Here is an 18,337-nt window from a genome sequence, read left to right on the forward strand (position 1 = left end):
TTAGATCTGTTCATGGTTGTGTAAATTTAGAACCACAGGGGTGTTCTGCCCTTGTGGTGTCTCTAGGGCAGCAAGCAGGAAGTTAATCAAATAATGAGTAATGGAACCATTTTTTTTGGTTGAACTAGAAGTGCAGCAGAGCAGGAGCTGTGTAGGTGGCCCTCCAGACACCTTTAGATGTATTCCACAGCTTGAAAATGCTGAATTATTCCTCAGACTGCTGGGGAGATGAGTCTGTACAAGTTAATGTGTTGTCTTGGTTTAATCTCTTGAGGAACTGTCTAAACCCAGCCCCACGTCATTGTCACACAGAAATTACATATCTTTGTTGGCACCAGTAAAAAGCCAAGAGATAGCAGATCAATCTGCAAGGTCCATGAAATTGGGACTTTAAAAGGAAGCCAGCCAGCTCAAATATGTATTGTTTTTAGGCAAATTCTTCAAGGACTAGATTTTCAAATCTTCCAGGCATATACAGATCCTGGAAAGACAGTCTGACACTTGTCTCCATTCTTTTATGTTTCTTCTCCAAAACCATTCCTGGTTCACTTGGCTAAATAATACTTGAATAGTTTTAGAGAGATTATTATGAACTAAGATCTGTCATTATTTTTAAAATATTCATAACTTTTTATTTGTCTGAACAGTGGCATGTTTGCCCAAATATCAAAGTTTATACTATGGATCTCCAGCAAGAATCCTCTTCAGTGATGCAGGGTACTCCTCTGGTTTTTAGGCTTGGGTTTTGTGTCTTGTGTTTTATGTATCAAGCTGTATAATGCTTTTTACAATTGTTTGTGTTTTTCTGGTAGGAATCAAAGCTAAAAGTGATCAGGCCCAGTTATGCTCTTGCAAATAAGCAGAATAGTGGCTGCTATTGTATCTCTTTGTCCTCTGCACTGAATGAAGAATGGAAAGAAGTAAGAGAAATGGGAGCAGTTAAGAAGTAAGTGTATTTCATATGAATGAGAAAGGGAAAACACAAGAATTTGAATAAATTAATTACTGGAATAAAAGCCCTTACTTATCTGCCATTCTCTAGGTCATTTGAAAGTGTTGTATGAAAGTCACTCTTCAAATTGAAAATATCAGCAAATATCAGTGTAGTTACCTGTTAAAAGACATTATGGATGTGTTATAGCATGAAATTTGAGCAAATCTGCTTTATGACTACAAGGTCATATCATGAGTGCATCAACAGAGAGAGTGGGGATCTCACGGGTTCTGTCAGTATCCATTTAAGTCTATCTTAGCAAAACTTACTAATTTAAGCCAGCTTTTTATAAAATCTGAACAAAGTGTTCTTTTACTGTTCTGTCACACTCAATTTTTTTATAACCATTTGTCCTCTAGTATTTCTTCACATTTTGTATAGCGATTTTTCAAATACTTTGATCAAAAATAGAAAAACAGGATGAAGGCAGAAAATAGTCTGCTTTCAGAAGTTTTTATCAAAATTTCAGGGTGCTTTGGGGTGATATTTGTTTTGTAACACCTAAATATTGGAGGAGGAAATGGTAAAGGTTTTAGAACTACTGTTTTCTAGAAAATCTTCTGCATATAAGACAGCCAAATTCAGAGCAATGTCACATAAAACAGTTTGTCACTGTTATATGATACGATTTGTTTTCTAGTTTAATTGTTTATCCACCCCCACCTGCAAAAGGAGGACTGGGAGTCACAAGAGAAGACCTAGAGTGCTTAGAATATGGAGAGTTTCTCAATGATGTCATCATTGATTTCTATCTTAAGTAAGTAATCTCAGCCTTTCTTGTATCCTTCACACTCCCTGGGGCATGTTGTGGACTTGGAAATGTTGGTCACTAAGAACAACAATTTCAGAAGTAACAATGTGATGAATTGGACATTGGACTTTTTTAAAAAGATTTTTTGTTCTTAGCAGTTTCATTTGTTTTAATTTCATTGGGTTTGTCCCTCTGAAGGGCTGTGATAAAATCCAGACAGAATAACAGGAGGAAAAAAGCTTCTTGGTGACCTTACAGAAGAGAAAGTGCCATGTAGGCAGTTGAAAAAAGTAGGGGGTCTGTAGTACTGTTTTATTTACTAAGTTTGCATGAAGTGGAGCATCCCCTGCTATGCTGTGCAATTTCAGGTATTCTTCTGATGCTGATCTGCAGAAAGAAACACAGCTTAAGGAGGTTGTGCTTGGCTTAGCTTCTCCAAGCCCTCCTGCTAAAGTTGCTTGTGAAAGCAATTTTTCAAGAACTGGCCTTGTATCCACCAGTCCCTAAAGCTGTGTTTTATTTTCACGCTGCTGACTTAGGTCTAAGAAGAATTCTGGTTCTTTTGAAGCTTGTCAGCAGGAATTGCATTTCACTTGGCATCCAGATGGGTGTAAGAACTGTGAGTAATAGGAAGACTTGTCTAGAAGATAGGAAAAGGAAGTGCATAACATTGTTTCAATGGGGTTTTACAGCAAAGCCCTTCCTATTTTGCTCTAAACTAGAACTAAATAATGCATCATGGTCTTCTGAATAGTTGTAGCTTCTCAACAGAAATGGAAGATTTAAAAAAAATGACTTAATGCAATTGTTGTAGAAATCCCTCTGCTTTTATAATTTGTTAAGACTTCCCACATTCTGTTTTTATTCTTTTGCAAGCAATGTCATGTATGACTGTGTTGCCCAATTCATCAAGTGAAGCTGGAGGTACCTTTTGTAGGATAACTGCAATTATGAGGGCTTTGGCTTTCTAGAGTGACAGAATAAATTCTTAAGGTGATGTTTATTATAAAATTATCAGCAGTGAAGTAATAGGTACTTAGCTTTCACATGCATAACCTTCAAAAGTGAAATGGACAATTTAACTGACCTGTTCCATGCTTTTTGAATATGCACAAGTATAGCATTCCATAGGTTTATATTTGGTTAGGTTTTCAAGTCTCTCTTAATTGTAAGGACTAGGTACCTAACTTTCAAAATAAAGTCAGAAGTCTGAATACTGGAGAAAAAAATCAGGGACAGAAAATAACTGCATTCTTAGTAGGTGCTTGGCTGTTACATACTCTGATGATGTGAATAGTTAAAATAGAAAGGTCTGGTGTGATTACTGGCTGTGAAGGCAACTGATTCTAAGCATAACCTGAATATGACAAGTCATTAGAATAACTGCCCTTTTTTTTAGCAGTAACGGTACTTTCTAGAAAAATCATTTAATAATTTGGGTTTCTTCTTTGGTAGGTATCTGTTATTGGAGAAGGCACCAAAACATATTGCTGACCGTACACACATTTTTAGCAGTTTCTTCTACAAGTGCCTGACCAGGACAGAAAAAAACTCAGAGGGGGATGTCAAAGTTTCGTAAGTTCATTACAGATGCCATTATGACCAGAAGCAATCTATCTATTGGTACCACTTTGAAGTTTTGGAGATCATCTACTAATCAGCACATAAAATAGTTTTTGGTGTTTTCCAAGAGATTAGTGATTAAATATTGTAACTCACAATTTAAACATACTGGTGTTTTTCCTTAAAATCAATGTGTTTCATACTGAATATGAATGAAAATGTTATCACCTTTCTCCAACTTTTTCTGAATATTTACTTCAGGCAATTATTTACTTGATATTTTTATCATAAATCCACAGTTTTGCAAGACATGCATAATTTAAAGAAATTATATTACTGATAATATTTTTATACTTACTGTATATTTCATTTTACATATTGGTAAAAAATTATTGACCAGAGTTTTAGTAAGAAAATTTTATTGCACACCAAGCTTACACATTTGTTTTTTAACACATGAGCTCACTGGATTGGAGAGTCTCCCAAAAGGATATTTTTAGCAGCCCAGGAACCCTGTATCATGTTATGTTTCCTGCTAACTGCCTAAAGGGTAGAAGCATTCTTAACTCACTTCCAGTTTCTTCTCAACACTGATGTTTGAGAGCAAAGCCACCAACATTCATTCTTTTTTCACAGAGCCACAGAATCTATTAGGTTGGAAAAGACCTCTAAGCTTGTTATATATATTAATAATTGTTAAATAACAATTATTACCCAGCACTACCAAGTCCATCACTAAACCATGACCCCAAATGCCACATCTACGTGTCTTTTAAGTACCCCCAGGTGACTCAGCCACTTCCATGGGCAGCCTGTTCCAGTCCTTAGAAAACATTTTGGTGAAGAAATCTTCCTAATATCCAATCTAAACGTTCCCTGGCACAACTTGAGCCTGTTGGCTCTTGTCCTGTTTCTTGTTGCCTGGGAGAAGAGAATGACACCCACCTCACTAAAACCATCCAGGTTGTTAGAGAGATCAATAAGCATCATCATTCAGTTTATTGAAGGCTTTTTTGTTTCTCTCTGAAGTGATTATTTTTTTTTCTTCTGTTATCCTTGAAGTCCCCAGATTTTTCATTCTTCTGGCAAACAAGGCCAGCTGCACAGAGAGGTGTGTGTGCCATCTTGTTTAGGGGACAGTCACTGCTGGGTGAAAGCTGTGTTGAAGGGAAGAAAAGTGAGATTTCTGTAATATTCTCAAAGATGTCTTGAAAATTCATGTATCTTTGTTTGAAAGAACATCTTCCATGATTTTACTGTCTTCTGACTTTGAATGTTCTGAGGTGAGGACAAAATTATCCATGATAAGAATGCTGTTGTGCCTTGATCTGATTGCTTTTACAAGGCTGGACTGTCCATAATCTTCTGGAGGAACAGGAATGACACTGTTAGTTTATCATATTTCAAGGACTGTGGCTTTTCTGGACAAGGAGATAGCTTTGGAAATTCTAGTTTTGTGTTTGGGCTTAGATACCTGGTGACTGCAGATAGTTTGGGATGTTAGTTTGTTTCAGTGGGTTTTTTTCTTTTTGATAAATGGCTAGTGAAAATCCTGGCTATTTACTGTTGTAAATTAAATTAATCCCAACAGATGTGACTACTTAAAGACCCTTTGCTTCACTTTGCTCACACAGCTCAGGCACTGGATTGAGAAAGTTGCTTTTATAGGTGCTTTCCCAAGTTATAAACAGGCCTTCCCTTTGAAGTTCCCAGTGCTGCTACAGTCAGGTAGCAGAGGAAGCTTGCAGCAAGTCTTTACTTAAAGCTGGCCCATCCAGAGCCCTACACCAGCCTGTTTTACCACTCCTTACTCATTTCCTCCAGTTCCTACTACTCTGAAGTTGTGTTTCTTAATCAAAGATGAGGATGGAATCACAATGATAATAAGGATGTCTGCTGAGTAGAGTGAATTATACTTTCATAGTGGAGCAAAGTTCTGTGAAATGTTGGTTTCTATTTCAACTTGTGCAAACTAGGCTGAAAATCCAAACTTAAATATCTTCTCTGTTTTTCTTGTTCTCCTCGTATTTGTCCTCATGCTTTTTCTGTAGAGCTGGAAATGAAGTGTGGTGCAGCATTTAAATCTCGGGATTGGAAGGCATGTGTTTCACCTCTGTGTTTGCTGCAGGTGTGCTGCATGACCCTGTGCAAGGCATTTAGCTTTTTCCCTTCAAAAACAGTTGTTCAGATAGGCCTTCAGAAGTGGTATTGTGAAGCTTAATTAGTGGACATTTTAAATTATAGATCTGTTTTTACACTGACTGGTATTTAGATGAGGTTTTTGCATTTAGTGCAGTAAACAATAATTGCAAGAAATCCATTCAAATCTATGAATGATTGTGGTTTTTTTTTTTCAAGAAGAGCTTAAAATGGTTCAGAAATGGCTCATTAGTCACTTGTGCTCAATGGTGTGCTGATTTATTTTTAACCTGTCTAGGAAATTTCTAGAAGAAATGGAAAACCCATTGAGGGATGGGGGAGGAGATACAGGAGTGCTAATCCCTATGCCTTGCCTTAAGTGAAAGGAACAAAACCAAACAACAATTGTAATTTGTTTTTTTCAGAGTAGCACAGAGAAGACACAGAAGAGTAAGAACATGGACTCGCCATATAAATATCTTCAATAAAGATTATATTTTTGTGCCTGTGAATGAGGAGTAAGTCTATGTTTTCAACACATTTTCTGCTATTTAAGATTTCGGTTGTGGTGGTAAAATTTTATGGCTGATCATTGCCCATGATAGATTAGATTTTGAAGAAGTAATACAAGTGGAAGGAGTAATTTTTGAAAACTGTTCAAAAGATAAAATGCTTCTTCAGCTGTTAACTTTGTACCTTTGGTATTTGTTTTACTGAAAATTACTGTTAGGTATTTTTCAGAATAATTTGTGTGTCATTATGGTGATTCCTGTGCACTTCAGCAATATTTCCATAAAGAAATCACAGCAACTCATAGTGTCAATAGATAAAAGTAGAACTTCCATAATCTGTGCCTTGGCCTGGTTAAATAACCGACCTGTACATGGAAACTCCTGTAAAATTTAATCATCATTGAAGGGTGCATAATGGAAAACATCTGTGGAAGGGTGCCACTTCTTCAGCTATATTCAAAACTGGGATCACCATCACTGATTATTAGTGTTTTTTTATTTTGGATTTTAGTTGAAGTGTGGAATGGGTTCTCAAATTGATAAATTGCTGTGGTGGGTTTCTTGGGGTTTTTAAAGGAATTGATACTTATTTTTTCTGTTATGCCACAATGCAAAGTAAATAATGAGGGAGAGGATTAGTATGAGAAGCCATGAAAAGAAGATGGCAATGATGATTGTTTGTCACAGAACAGTTGTCCATGAGCTCTCAATATTATTAAAGCTTTTCATAGCCTTTTCAGAACCAAATGTTCAGAATTCTGACATCTTTTCCTCCCTCTCCCCACTGCTGGGTGCAGGTCTCATTGGTACATGGCAGTTATCTGTTTTCCTTGGTTGGAAGAAGCTGTGTATGAGGAGTGTCCCCAGCAGAATTCACCGTCCCCCCGGCCTCGGCAGTCTCCCCTGGAGCCACAGAGCGAGAGCACCAGAGCTGGCTCAGTGCTCTGCAGGGATGAAGAAGAGGGGCATGGTAGCAGAAGTTTATTCTCTAAAGGTATGTAATCTAGGAGAAAGTTAAGTTGAGCCATGAACAGTTCTAGGTGTCTTAGTCCTTGGAGGAGGGAAATTATGTGAAAGATGATTTCTAAAATTTCCAGACCAATGTAGTATGTTTTTATGTACCCATGAGTAGTAAGGGCTGCAAGATTTCTGCAACTCTGGAAAATACTGGAAGAAACATGGAAAATCAGGAGTGATTGGAAATTTTGGTTTCAGTAAGAATTTATCAAGAGGGAAGACCTTTGGTAATTGCTATTTTAGGATTCAGAAGGGAATGTTAAAAATTGGTTTATAAACTGTTTTGTTACTTTCATATTTGAATGTATTTGAATACTAATAATCATGAACTTGAAAATAAAAATACCTTGCTTAGGCATTATTTTCTTAAATTATTTTTATTTGTTCTTTTGTACTAGGACACAATGAAATTGCTGCTTCTGCTTCAGTTCTATATTCAGCTATTTCTAAAGTAAGTGCCTTTTTGTATTGGCAGAGAAAATATATTACTGAATTTCTGAAGGCTATGAGACTTGACCAAGGGATATTGCATCATCATTTTTGCAGTAGTTATTGATGTTTGTCTAGCCTGCAGCATGTGCAATGCATTTTGAATTAGCATTGTCCTCTTGTGCTTATCTATTTGCTCTGCTGTGATTTCACCCGTTTTTAAAATTAATTTATCAGTTTCTTCTTATGAGATGTATGAGACCTTCTCTAACTTTAAATTTATGAAGATCTTAGAGTTTATGATTGATGTTGGCTTATTAAGATTTATTTTTATTTTTCCTTTGTCTCAGATCTCCCTAAGTAATTCCAAAAAGCAGATTTGTAAAAGGTATGTTTCTGTTTTCTTTCTGATATTGTAACATTAAATTATGGAATTCTGTTGTAATTCAGGTGTTGTTATAAAACCACAGCTGTAGGTGCTTCTCAATTTTTACCACATTGGTTAAAATATTGATATATTTGGGTAGGCTGGATGCAAACAAAATACTTCCTTCAGGTGTGTTGGTGATGAAAAACTGCAATGACTTGTTTTTGTTTTTGTTGTGTACAGGCCTTGTATACTCATCTTAGATTCCCTGAAAGCATGTTCTGTGCAGAAAACTGTTCAGGTTTTGAGAGAGTAAGTAACTACAGTTTGTATCTTTTAGTAATAGATGCTGCTGGTCATATTTTTATATACAAAGTACTTTTGTCTAGAAAGGTGTATATTTCTAATGCTAAAGGAAAATACATGAAGAGTCATGACTAAGGAAACACTAATTATAATACAGAGGCCTCCATGAAAAGCTTTTCTATGTTTTGCAACCCACATATGATGCAAAAACTGTAAAGTGGAGAGTGGAGAAAAAAAAATAGGTTTTTGCTGGTGTTGTTTTTGTGGGGGGAGGATTTATCCCATCTAGTCTAGCAACTGAAGGTGTTTTTAAGGGTATAAAAACACTTAAAATGAATACTTTGAAATCTGAACAATAATTTTCTAGGGGACTGATGTTCAATTTTTGATGACACTAACAGAATTAGTGTTAAATACATTCCTATGTACAAAAATGCAGAAACTAGACTGAAGCTGTCTAAAAGCTTTATGTGTCAGTAGAGTTATAGTGGGATAGTATTTCTTCTGAAAAGTGTAAAAATATATTCAATTTTGTACGTGGTAAGTATGTCAGTATTCGAAGAATGTAATAAAAACTTTCAGTACTTTTACACACTCCTGATGATTTTAATGTCTATCAACAACTTAAAAAAAAGTTAAATATCTGAAGATAAATGCAATTGTTCTTTTTGTTCTCTGAGCTATTCCTGTCACTGAAAGGTACAAAAATCTGTAAACTAAATAGCACCACCTTCTTGTAAAAGTAAATTCTTCAAAATGCTATGTAAAGTTTAGATGAGATTTAGAAATTTTTGTGAAACCATCTTTTCCCTAAATAGAGAGATCTCCCTGCCATGTGTCTTGGGAGAAAGAATGAAATAGCAACTTCTCTTTATTTATTTATTGATAAAATCTCTGTGGGATGTATTATTTTAGTGCACTATTCTTTGAGCTACTCCTGAGGTTGAAATTCCAGAGTGTGGTTTCTTGGAGTTTAGAGAGATGTCACAAAAAGTCAGAAAACAATGGGAGACCTAGGGAGCTGTGAGATAAGGGGAGTTTGGGAAGCAAACCTCTTATTCCTTCAATTTCCAGTTACACCCTGGAAGCAGAAGTTTAAGGAAATTGATGCAGGTATTCTATGGCATCTTCTTTTCCCTGAATTGATTTTTGTTGTGTTTTGGGCAGGTGTCAGGCTCAAACAAACCAATTAGAAAGTCTACAGTCATAGGTTCTTGCAGTTTCTAGAAAGTGTGCTTCACTGAAATGTCGTCATCATTGAATTATTTCATATTTGGTGCCTTTCCACAGTTGCCATTTTCTCCAAAAGCTGCTTAAGTGTTCTGTATGTATTTTTATTCTCATGACTGCAAGGACTTGGGACTTGTAGAAATCAAACACAAGGTCTGACTTAATGCATATATTTATTCTCTTGTCAGACCTTATTTTTGCTTTTCAGAAGCCCTTAGACTTTGTAAGTCTAACTAAAGCCAGGAGAAGAATATAGGTAACTACTGCCTTTGAAAACCAGACCCTTAGGTTTTCCATCCCATCCCTAAAATCAGCAGCCAACCCTGAATGTGGAGTCAGTGAGTTGCTACTGAAGCATGAGAACAATAGAAAACCTGATAACAAACAAATTCTAATCACTATAGAAAAGCTTTCCTAAGGTTTTCATCACGTCTTTAAATACCTTGTGCACTGTTGGGATTGCAAGGGTTATATTGGTGGAATTATTACTGAAGTTTTTTGTAAAGTGAGGTTTAAGGGGGTTTTAATTAGAAAATTATTCCTTTAATTAAGGTATAAAAATGTCCAGGTATCCTAATTGCTTATAGAAACTCTGCACAAATAGCTGATTTTAAATTATATCATGCATATTTGTTTTGTGTATTTCCCATTATGTTTTGTATATTGCCTATTATGTAGAAATGCCTGTGAGTGCAATAGAATATTGGATATTTGGAACAATGTTGAGTAGTGTCCCAAAAGGTACTGAGCTTGGGAGCTATTCCTCAAGTATTTCCACTGTTTACTTTCTTTTGTAGGTACCTTGAAGTGGAATGGGAAGCAAAACGAAAAACACATCGGGAATTCAGTAAATCAACAATGATTGACCTATGTCCCAGAGTGCCTAAACAAGATAACAGCAGTGATTGTGGGGTCTATTTGCTGCAGTATGTGGAAAGCTTCTTCCAGGTACAAATGCCAACTACCTTCCCCTTTCCCCCAAATTATCTTAAACCACAAAAACCCATTTTCTGAGCAAAATAGCCAGACACAAAAAAGCTGTCAAGTGTCAAAATTGTCAAAACAATTTGAGAAAGAGGAGATGAAACCCATTCTTAAGTAATGGCAGAGGTCTTTCTGTCTGGTGTCTCATATGTGTCTATCCTCAAATGTTTCTGACCTTGTAGTTAAGTGTTGCTTTTCTATTGACACATGCAGTATCCCTGACTACTTGCATGTATTTGGAACCCATTAGTGTATGCACTGCTGCCCTACAGATGTTACAGAAGTATCTTTGCATCTCTTCTTGCAGTATCTAAAACTTTGTCAGCTTGTGCATTGGTCTTTGAGTGGTCTGTTTCTGTAGAGTCAGTTTCTGTAGAGAGAGGGAGAGGGGAAATTGTTAAAAGGGAATGTGTAGAGCTAAGGGAGCCTCTTTTTCTTTTCCAGTACGTACATTTAAATATCTGCAGATCCTGGGCTTCAGGCACTATTTTTTAGGGTGTCCCCAAGTCTTCCTCCCCCTGATCAGCACACTGCCCTTTGCTCTGTCCTTTGAATGGCTTCTTGTTTGATGCTTGATGCATGTTGTTGTATTCTCCTGAGATTGCTGTGCATGCAGAGCCTTGTGTGAGGCCTTGAGCAGTGGACAGGCTTCTCTGCTGTAGGAGAACAGATCAGATTGCCATTCCAAAGCACCTGTACACAGGTACACCCACTGGGGGAGGGTGGGGAGATTGGAGCTCTGTGCGCAGATGCAGGCTGTGATCTTGTCCAGGTCATGGGGATGTTGTTGGATGCATCATGTGGGATGTACATCCATAGCAGGAGTGCTGTGGATGGATATGGGCTCTTTGGAAAGCACAGGCACAGAGCACAAGGAGGTAGAGTTGTCCTTCATGTGGGTCAGCTGGAATGCAGGGATCTATGCCTAGGGCTGGATTAGGAGCTGAGAGGTTCTGAGAGCAGAGCACCTTGGGTGACATAGCAGTGGGCATCTGCTGTCAGCCACCTGATCAAGAACAACAAGTGCACGAGGCCCCTTTGGACAGGTAAAAGCAGCTTCATATTCACAGACCCTGGACCCTTGGGGTGACTTTAACCTGACAGCCGTCTGGAGAGTTCCTGACCTGAGTGACAGGTGACCCAATGAGGAGAGGTGCTCTGCTGGAAGCCAGGAAGGTCTGGCAGGGGATACAAAACTCCAGAATTTCCTTCAATCCCCAACCATTCTGTGGTTCTCTAATAGATGGGTTGAGCTCTTGTGTAGGGGGAAAAGGAAATTACTTACCAAAGCTTTTGAACTGCCCATTCTCTAACAAGGGGGTCTTGTTCTTCTTTAAGAAGCAAGGTTTGAGACAAGGTCTTTGTAAATTGTCTGAAAGACTCATAGACTGCAAATCATGATTTGTTCTTAAGTTTACTGTTTCAATTTATCATATATTAATTTATTCAAAGGAAGGAGGAGGTAAAATATAAGCATGGCAAAAGACTGAAGAGGGAAAGAAGAAAAGAAATTGGTTTTGGCAAATCAGATGTGATATTGTAGTCTTAACTACCAAATCTGACAGCACCTTTCATCTATTTCATTTTGCTATTCTCTTTTGTTCCAAATTCTCCCCTTCTCATGTCCTGCTAAAACTGTTATCAGTATTCTTACTTTTTGTTGTCCTGTCAGAAGACCTGCTTACGACAGAAAAACCACATGCTTGAGATAGCAAAATCTCAGGATTCTCGACCACATGAGATTGATTCTTTGCTATAGTTTGCTGTAGTTGCTATATATTTGTCAAAATACATGAAATCTGCCTTTAATATGAGTTAATACTGATGAATCTTTAAGAGAAGTGATGATAACCTGTTTGGTGTTTACCATGAGTACCTTTTGGCAAGGGCACATATATGTGTGACTATGATGAAGGAACTGCAATTTGATTTTAAAGGCTGGCAGTCTTGTATGGAAACTTGTTTGTGCCTCCTTAATCTCAGCAGCAGTGGAAGGGTTTGAAATCCTTTCTGAAGCTTGTATTAGGAAATTCATACCATAAACATTCCTTTTTCTCTTACCAGAATCCCATAGTTAATTTTGAACAACCACTGCATCTGGAGAATTGGTTCCCTCGTCAGCTGATCAGAAACAAAAGAGAAGAAATTCGAGACCTGATCTTGCAACTGCACTTTCAACAGCAGAGTGGCAGCAGCAGCTAATAAATCTAATAAGGCAGTCCCGGCAAAGGATACTGCTGTATAAAATAACTGGAACTCTGCTTACTTTGGTCTCTTCCTGTCTTGCAGAGAAGAAGAAAAAAAAAGGCACAAGGAGTACTTTTTGCTCAGCATGTATTTATTTAAAGTTTTTTTTTTCACTGGTGTTGTGTGGTCTAAAGATGCTGGAAGGGGGAAAGGAGAAGGTTGTAGATAAGAATGTAAATATGATACGTTAAAGCTAATGCATATGAATTGCTAGTTGGTTCTTGGAATATGAAAGCTGCTTACAGGTATGTGTCAAAGATGTAAAAATACTTTTGTCTTTTGGAGCCTGTTCTTTTTAATTCTATATAAACAGGGATGGTTGAAGCGGTCCAGCTGGAGAAAGACTGATTGTCCTTCTCGGACGTCCCAGCTAGCTATCCAGCACCGCTAGCAGTACAGGGGCACTATCCCAATCTCTGTGGTTCGGGACAGCACCTAAGGCAAACGCTCTGTGCTATGACAGCAGCGTGACCTTGTGGTAGGACATGGCTTGGCTTATGGCTACAGTCAGCAGAAATAAGAATAGAGCGCTCTCCAGCTGTGGTGAATCCAGGTTTATTGAGTCCCAGGGGAACCGACAGCCAAAGAGGAAGAGGGAGAAGTTGCAGCAGCTTATAAGGAGGGAGGGACACAGGGGAGGAGTCAGTCCTTGGACGAATAGGGTTTCAGAGAGGAGTGGGATACAAAAGATTGACTTAGGGAAAACCCCAATGGGGATAACTTGAGGGTGGGGCCCCGGCCCCTGAGGCAATCACTTGATGCTCTAGCTGGAAGTTTCTAGAGAGTTCTAGAGAGAAGGGTGGGAGCACTGAGTGATGGACAGGGCACTGGGGAGGGATTTGAGAAAGGATACATTAATCTCCAAGGCAACTGGGGAGGAGTTGGGATAACTAGCAGCATAAAGGAGGGAAGGGAGAACCAGGGCAGAACCATTGCATGATAGGGGGGAACAGAACAGTCCAACTTATACAGACAGAACACAACAGATGGTCATGTAGCAGTCAGGCCTGAAGAAGGGATCTGGATCTTGTATTATGTCTCTTGATTTGCAGCTGATGCAGATAGAATGAATACTATGTATTTTTTTACTTTAAGGATTTAATGTTGACTCTCTTTAGAGATGTATTTTTGTTTTGTTTCTGATTATATACAGAAGTAATCTGCATGTTTCAGAAAATTCTGCCAAGATTTGAGGCTCATAAGTTTTGATGATTTTTTAAAAAGAATTATTTCCCCCCTTCCTAGCATTTTCATAAAAGTGTGTTTCCACAAGGGGAAGACATTTGTTTGAGAGTGACTGTTGAAATACTTCAAAGTTGGGAGTGTGTTTTCTTTTAAGGTTTTTTTTTTCTTATCAGATTTTAGAAGCAAACTTGCTCTCAAAGTAGATACCAGTACAGTATGTGTAGGCAGTAGATTTTTAATGCTGTTCACCTGATTTTGGGGAATAATTCCTGCAAATCTTAAGGCATCACCTGCATTAGCAAGGCAAGCAGGCTGTGGCCTAACAACCTCAAAAGTCTGAGGCGTTTTACTGAAAAATAAGGTCTTTAAGATATGGGATTTACATATAAGACAAACAGGATTTTTACCTTGCTTAGGAGAGGATTGAGTAAAGATGACTGAATATTGAGTGTTTGAATTCAGACTTGATTTGATAAACTAGGACAAGTTCATCATTGTCTTAATTTGTATTGATGTAGCTTTTCCTTGAACAGTGATCGCATTTTGATGTGTGCACTTTTTCTGTACTCACTGCACATTAGAAGGTGACTGTTCTAAAAGGATGCTTTCTCCTGTTCCCCACTGTAACCTCACTGAAGTGTCATCTTACCCTTCAGAAGGACTGTGTGTCAGATAACCAACAAAACCACTTGTGTCATAAAATAGTCTACAAAACCAGAGCTCTTAAAGCTGGAAATACAACAGAGAGTTAAAATAAAAATTGAGGGCAACCCAAAGATGCAAGCATTTTTGTCATTGCAGAATTCTCAGGGCCCCTTCCCTCAAGACAACTCTAAAACCTGGCTTCTGAAAAATCCAGTTATTATTTTAGGTTCTGTACAGTCATCCAACACCCCTCCACTCCCCCTTTGTCGCAGACATATTTTTGTGAAAATCTTTTCTTAGGATTTTCTCTCTTCTGAGAAGCTGAGGCCTCAGAAACAAAATGTTAACAATGGTTATCTGCTGCTGTGGAATGCATCAGGTGTGTCTGTGATTGGGCCATTTTGAATGTTTACAATTAATGGCCAACCACAGACCAGATAGCTTGGACTCTCTGTTCGAGACACAAACCTTTGTTATCATTCTTTTCTATTCTATTCTTAGCTGGCTTCTGAGGAAACCTTTCCTTCTATTTCTTTTTAGTATAGTTATAATGTAATATATATATATCATAAAATAGTAAATCAAGCCTTCTGAACATGGAGTCAACATTCTCATCTCTTGCCTCATCCAAGAATCCCTGTGAACACTGTCACACCCCTTATTTGTTTTTCAAACCAGAAAGCATTCTTTCTGTGGGGGAGAGAATTTTAAAACAATTTGCTGAGCACAGTTACCTTCTGTATAGCTGTGAGCAGCCTTGTGCAATGACTGTATGTTTTTTGTCTTTGTTTCTAGTTTAATTCTGTAGTTTGGCACTACCCCTTCTTTCCCTGCCTCCCAACATCTTTTCTTCCCATCCCAGAGTTGTGTCTTTCAGCACCTAAATCACAACACCAGCATTACTTACAAGAATAATCTGTGTATTTATTGTAAAACAAAAGATACAATGCAGAAATGTGTTCCCTTTCTCTACACCTTTCTTAATTGAATAATGTTTTCAGTGCTCCCTTATGAAAAACAATTTGGGCTTTTCCTTATGGTAAAGTTAGATTTTATCACCAAGCAATTGGTTCTTTTTTAGATTGACTGGTTTATAGATATTTAAAAGCAAAATAATGTATGCAATTTTCTAAATTGATTTTATAACACAAAAGGATTGCCTTTTTAGATTTCTTACATATGTACTATGAGAATGCCAATGCATTTGATATTAAAATTATCTCCAGAAGTTGCTGACTGTGGTTGTTACCATTCTTTTCCCAGCTGCTACAATTAACCCACAAGTTCAGAGTAACACAGAGTAACACAGGTCATCTGACTGCTTTTAAGGTACATACACAGTACGTGTGTCTCGGGTTTGTTGTTGCTGAAATGGGCTCCTGAGGTATTACAGAGTCTTTTTTCCCAGCCCTGCACTTGAAGAAGTTGAGATTCCTCAACTCTGGTTCTCAAGGTGGTTTATTTTCTCTGTTATCTAATACATTCTCTTTTGGACCTGCAGAGGTCTGTCTGGCAGGTCGGTTCATGGCACACTAACTGCCTTTGGGGTGGTGTTACTTTTTTATACTAAATACTATGTGTACTTTATTTACAATAATTTCCCAATACCTATCATCTATGTTAGACAGTCTGTCTCTACCCTAAACCAATCCAAAAGTTCCACCATCACAGCAGAAGATGGAGGACAAGAAGAAGAAGAGAAAGACAGGACACATCCAGATTCCTCTATCTTGCCTCTTGAACCCCTATTCTAAATCCCCAAAATTCTACTTTTTCACCCTGTGATAAATTCCCTATCATTCTATTCAAACCCTTGTGGCTTGTAACTCTTTTCACAAAGTTGGTAATTGTTTCCATGGGTTAAAATCGAAGGCACAGGTGTTTTTGACTTTGTGCCAAGGTCTCTGAGCCCCCTGCCAGGGTCTCAAGTCCTCCAGGGCAGTCAAAGGAATGTCCTGGGTTCCGACACGTGTGTCTTTACCCAAATGTCTCACCCAGTGATTTATGGGGCCAACAGCCACAACCCACCCCATTTCCAGCCATTTGCATTTATCAGGTATGTGGTAAATGCTAGGAAGTGTCTCTGTGGACGAAGCTGCATTCCAGGTACCTTCATGCTTCCTTTTTGCTTGCTGGAACTCCCCAAAGTAAACTTTTTAACCAGACTGACTCAGAGACCTTTTTGCACATCTCTTGTATTTCTATTCCCTATATAAAGCCCTGTTTAACTGAAATAGTGGAGTGGCAGGGTATTTCAAAGCAAACCAGTCTCTATAAGGCTCTTTACCCAAAGCTGTGTAATTTTTGTTTTAAGGCAATCAGTTGTACCCAAATGTACCCATCAGTTTCTTTAAAAGAAACTGCTGCATTCTGTCTGTGGGACCAGAAAATTGCTTCCATGAAGACATCATGGAGATCTGTTTAAGGTACTGCACAACACAAGAAGTAAGGTAGAAGAGAAGTAACTTGTAGGAACTAAATCTGCTAGGAAAAATATAAAAATAGACACTTAGTTTTCATTAAGACCTGGAGCAGCGAATCTGCAAGTAGGTCTTTTGGGGTTGTTGTTCATTTTTTAAGTATGAGGGGACTGCTTGGAATAATTGCAGTTCATCTGGGCTTTTGTGGTACTCACCTCCTGGAACTTGACCCTGACATGTGCTTGCAGTGCTCTGGACGTACTACACCTTAGAAAATAATAAAAACTTGAGAGCCACACTAGAACACTTCCATCTTGGTTCGGACAGAGAAGCAGAATACTGCTTCTGGCACCCATCCCCCACTCCACAAAAAAAAGAAACCCAAACAAGCAAAAAGAAGACAACTGTTTTCCAGATGGAAAAGCAGGAGTTGCAGCATGAGAGTTGAAAAACCTCAGAATTGAAATGTATTGAATAAAACCAAGACTAACAGTAATAATTCTGCCCAACCAAACTGAAGTTGGAAATTGAAGTTCAAAGAGAAGCACAGACACTGGGATCATCTTTGATGTTAAACAAGGTAAGAAATTTCTGGTCAGCAGTTCAGAAAAGGAGGAATGCTGGGAATAGGTTTACATTACATGGACAGCATTGATAAGCGTGAGATTAATTTGGTTGACCTCACTTCCTAATTCTTTTTGATTCTGTATGATGGAAGAGGTGGCAGTACAACAGGCTATGGTGGGCTGAATTTCATCAGCTGGAAGTTTAACCAGCATCAGAATTTGTTTATTCCTGGGTGGTGTTTGCCAGAGCACAAGCAAAAAGTGACAATGGTGAATGCTTGGCCACAGCAACCACAGAAACTGAGCAAGTGAAGAAGTTTTCTCTGACCTAATTATCTCTGCTAAACTGACTGGGAATTTTGTTGGTGAATCCTGTTAAATGCCATAAAGCCATCTTTTTTGTACAGTCAGGGACACAATTTAGATTCTGGATAGTAAACCTCATGAGTTTGGTGATAGTGGGTATAGGCCATGGTGTGGCTGTTTATTACAGGCATTTTCATTGATGTAATCTTTTATTGGACATTTTTTTTAGTTACAGGTAGATTCAGCTTTTTGAAGAAATTGCATTTGAAAAACAGGGACATTATTTAGAATGGTATGTGTGCTGTAGCAGTATTTCAGTGAGCATTGCTCTGTAGAAAACTGTAATTCAGCTAATCACATTTGCTATATGAAATATACATGTTTCTTCTCAGAAATGCAAACTGTCAGAAAACTGTCATTATTTTTGGAGGTACTGGGATGACTTGGTGTGTTGTGTCACTAGAATTGCACTTCCCTTTTCCTCTTATTCAGCAAGAGTGCTTTGCGTGAATACTTTTGAAGAGATGCAACTTGGATGCTGAAAACGAACAATTATGTTTTCTGATACAAAGTATTACTGTAAAGGCTTTTGTCAAACCAAGGAAGGAGTTAATTTTCCACAATTATTTTGGAAATCGAATGCAAGAGTTGTTTTTCTTATTTTAAGAAACTTTAA

The 18,337-nt window shown here is 38.0% G+C and overlaps 1 protein-coding gene across 4 annotated transcripts in view; it reads left to right on the forward strand.

The window, feature by feature from the left end:
• SENP7 (SUMO specific peptidase 7) overlaps nt 1-15,597 on the forward strand; it is a 39,726-nt gene extending 24,129 nt beyond the window's left edge. For all 4 annotated transcript variants that reach the window (XM_036390829.2, XM_036390840.2, XM_036390856.2 and 1 more), the window contains 10 exons: nt 813-946; nt 1,635-1,751; nt 3,201-3,320; nt 5,873-5,965; nt 6,757-6,953; nt 7,375-7,427; nt 7,756-7,793; nt 8,016-8,084; nt 10,106-10,256; nt 12,357-15,597. In XM_036390829.2, the coding sequence (XP_036246722.1) occupies nt 813-946; nt 1,635-1,751; nt 3,201-3,320; nt 5,873-5,965; nt 6,757-6,953; nt 7,375-7,427; nt 7,756-7,793; nt 8,016-8,084; nt 10,106-10,256; nt 12,357-12,494 (1,110 nt within the window). In that variant the 3' untranslated portion in view covers nt 12,495-15,597. The remainder of the gene's footprint in view (nt 1-812; nt 947-1,634; nt 1,752-3,200; nt 3,321-5,872; nt 5,966-6,756; nt 6,954-7,374; nt 7,428-7,755; nt 7,794-8,015; nt 8,085-10,105; nt 10,257-12,356) is intronic.
• The last annotated feature ends 2,740 nt before the right edge of the window (nt 15,598-18,337 follow it).

The sequence above is a fragment of the Molothrus ater genome, chromosome 2, assembly GCF_012460135.2.
Source record: "Molothrus ater isolate BHLD 08-10-18 breed brown headed cowbird chromosome 2, BPBGC_Mater_1.1, whole genome shotgun sequence".
NCBI lineage: Eukaryota > Metazoa > Chordata > Aves > Passeriformes > Icteridae > Molothrus > Molothrus ater.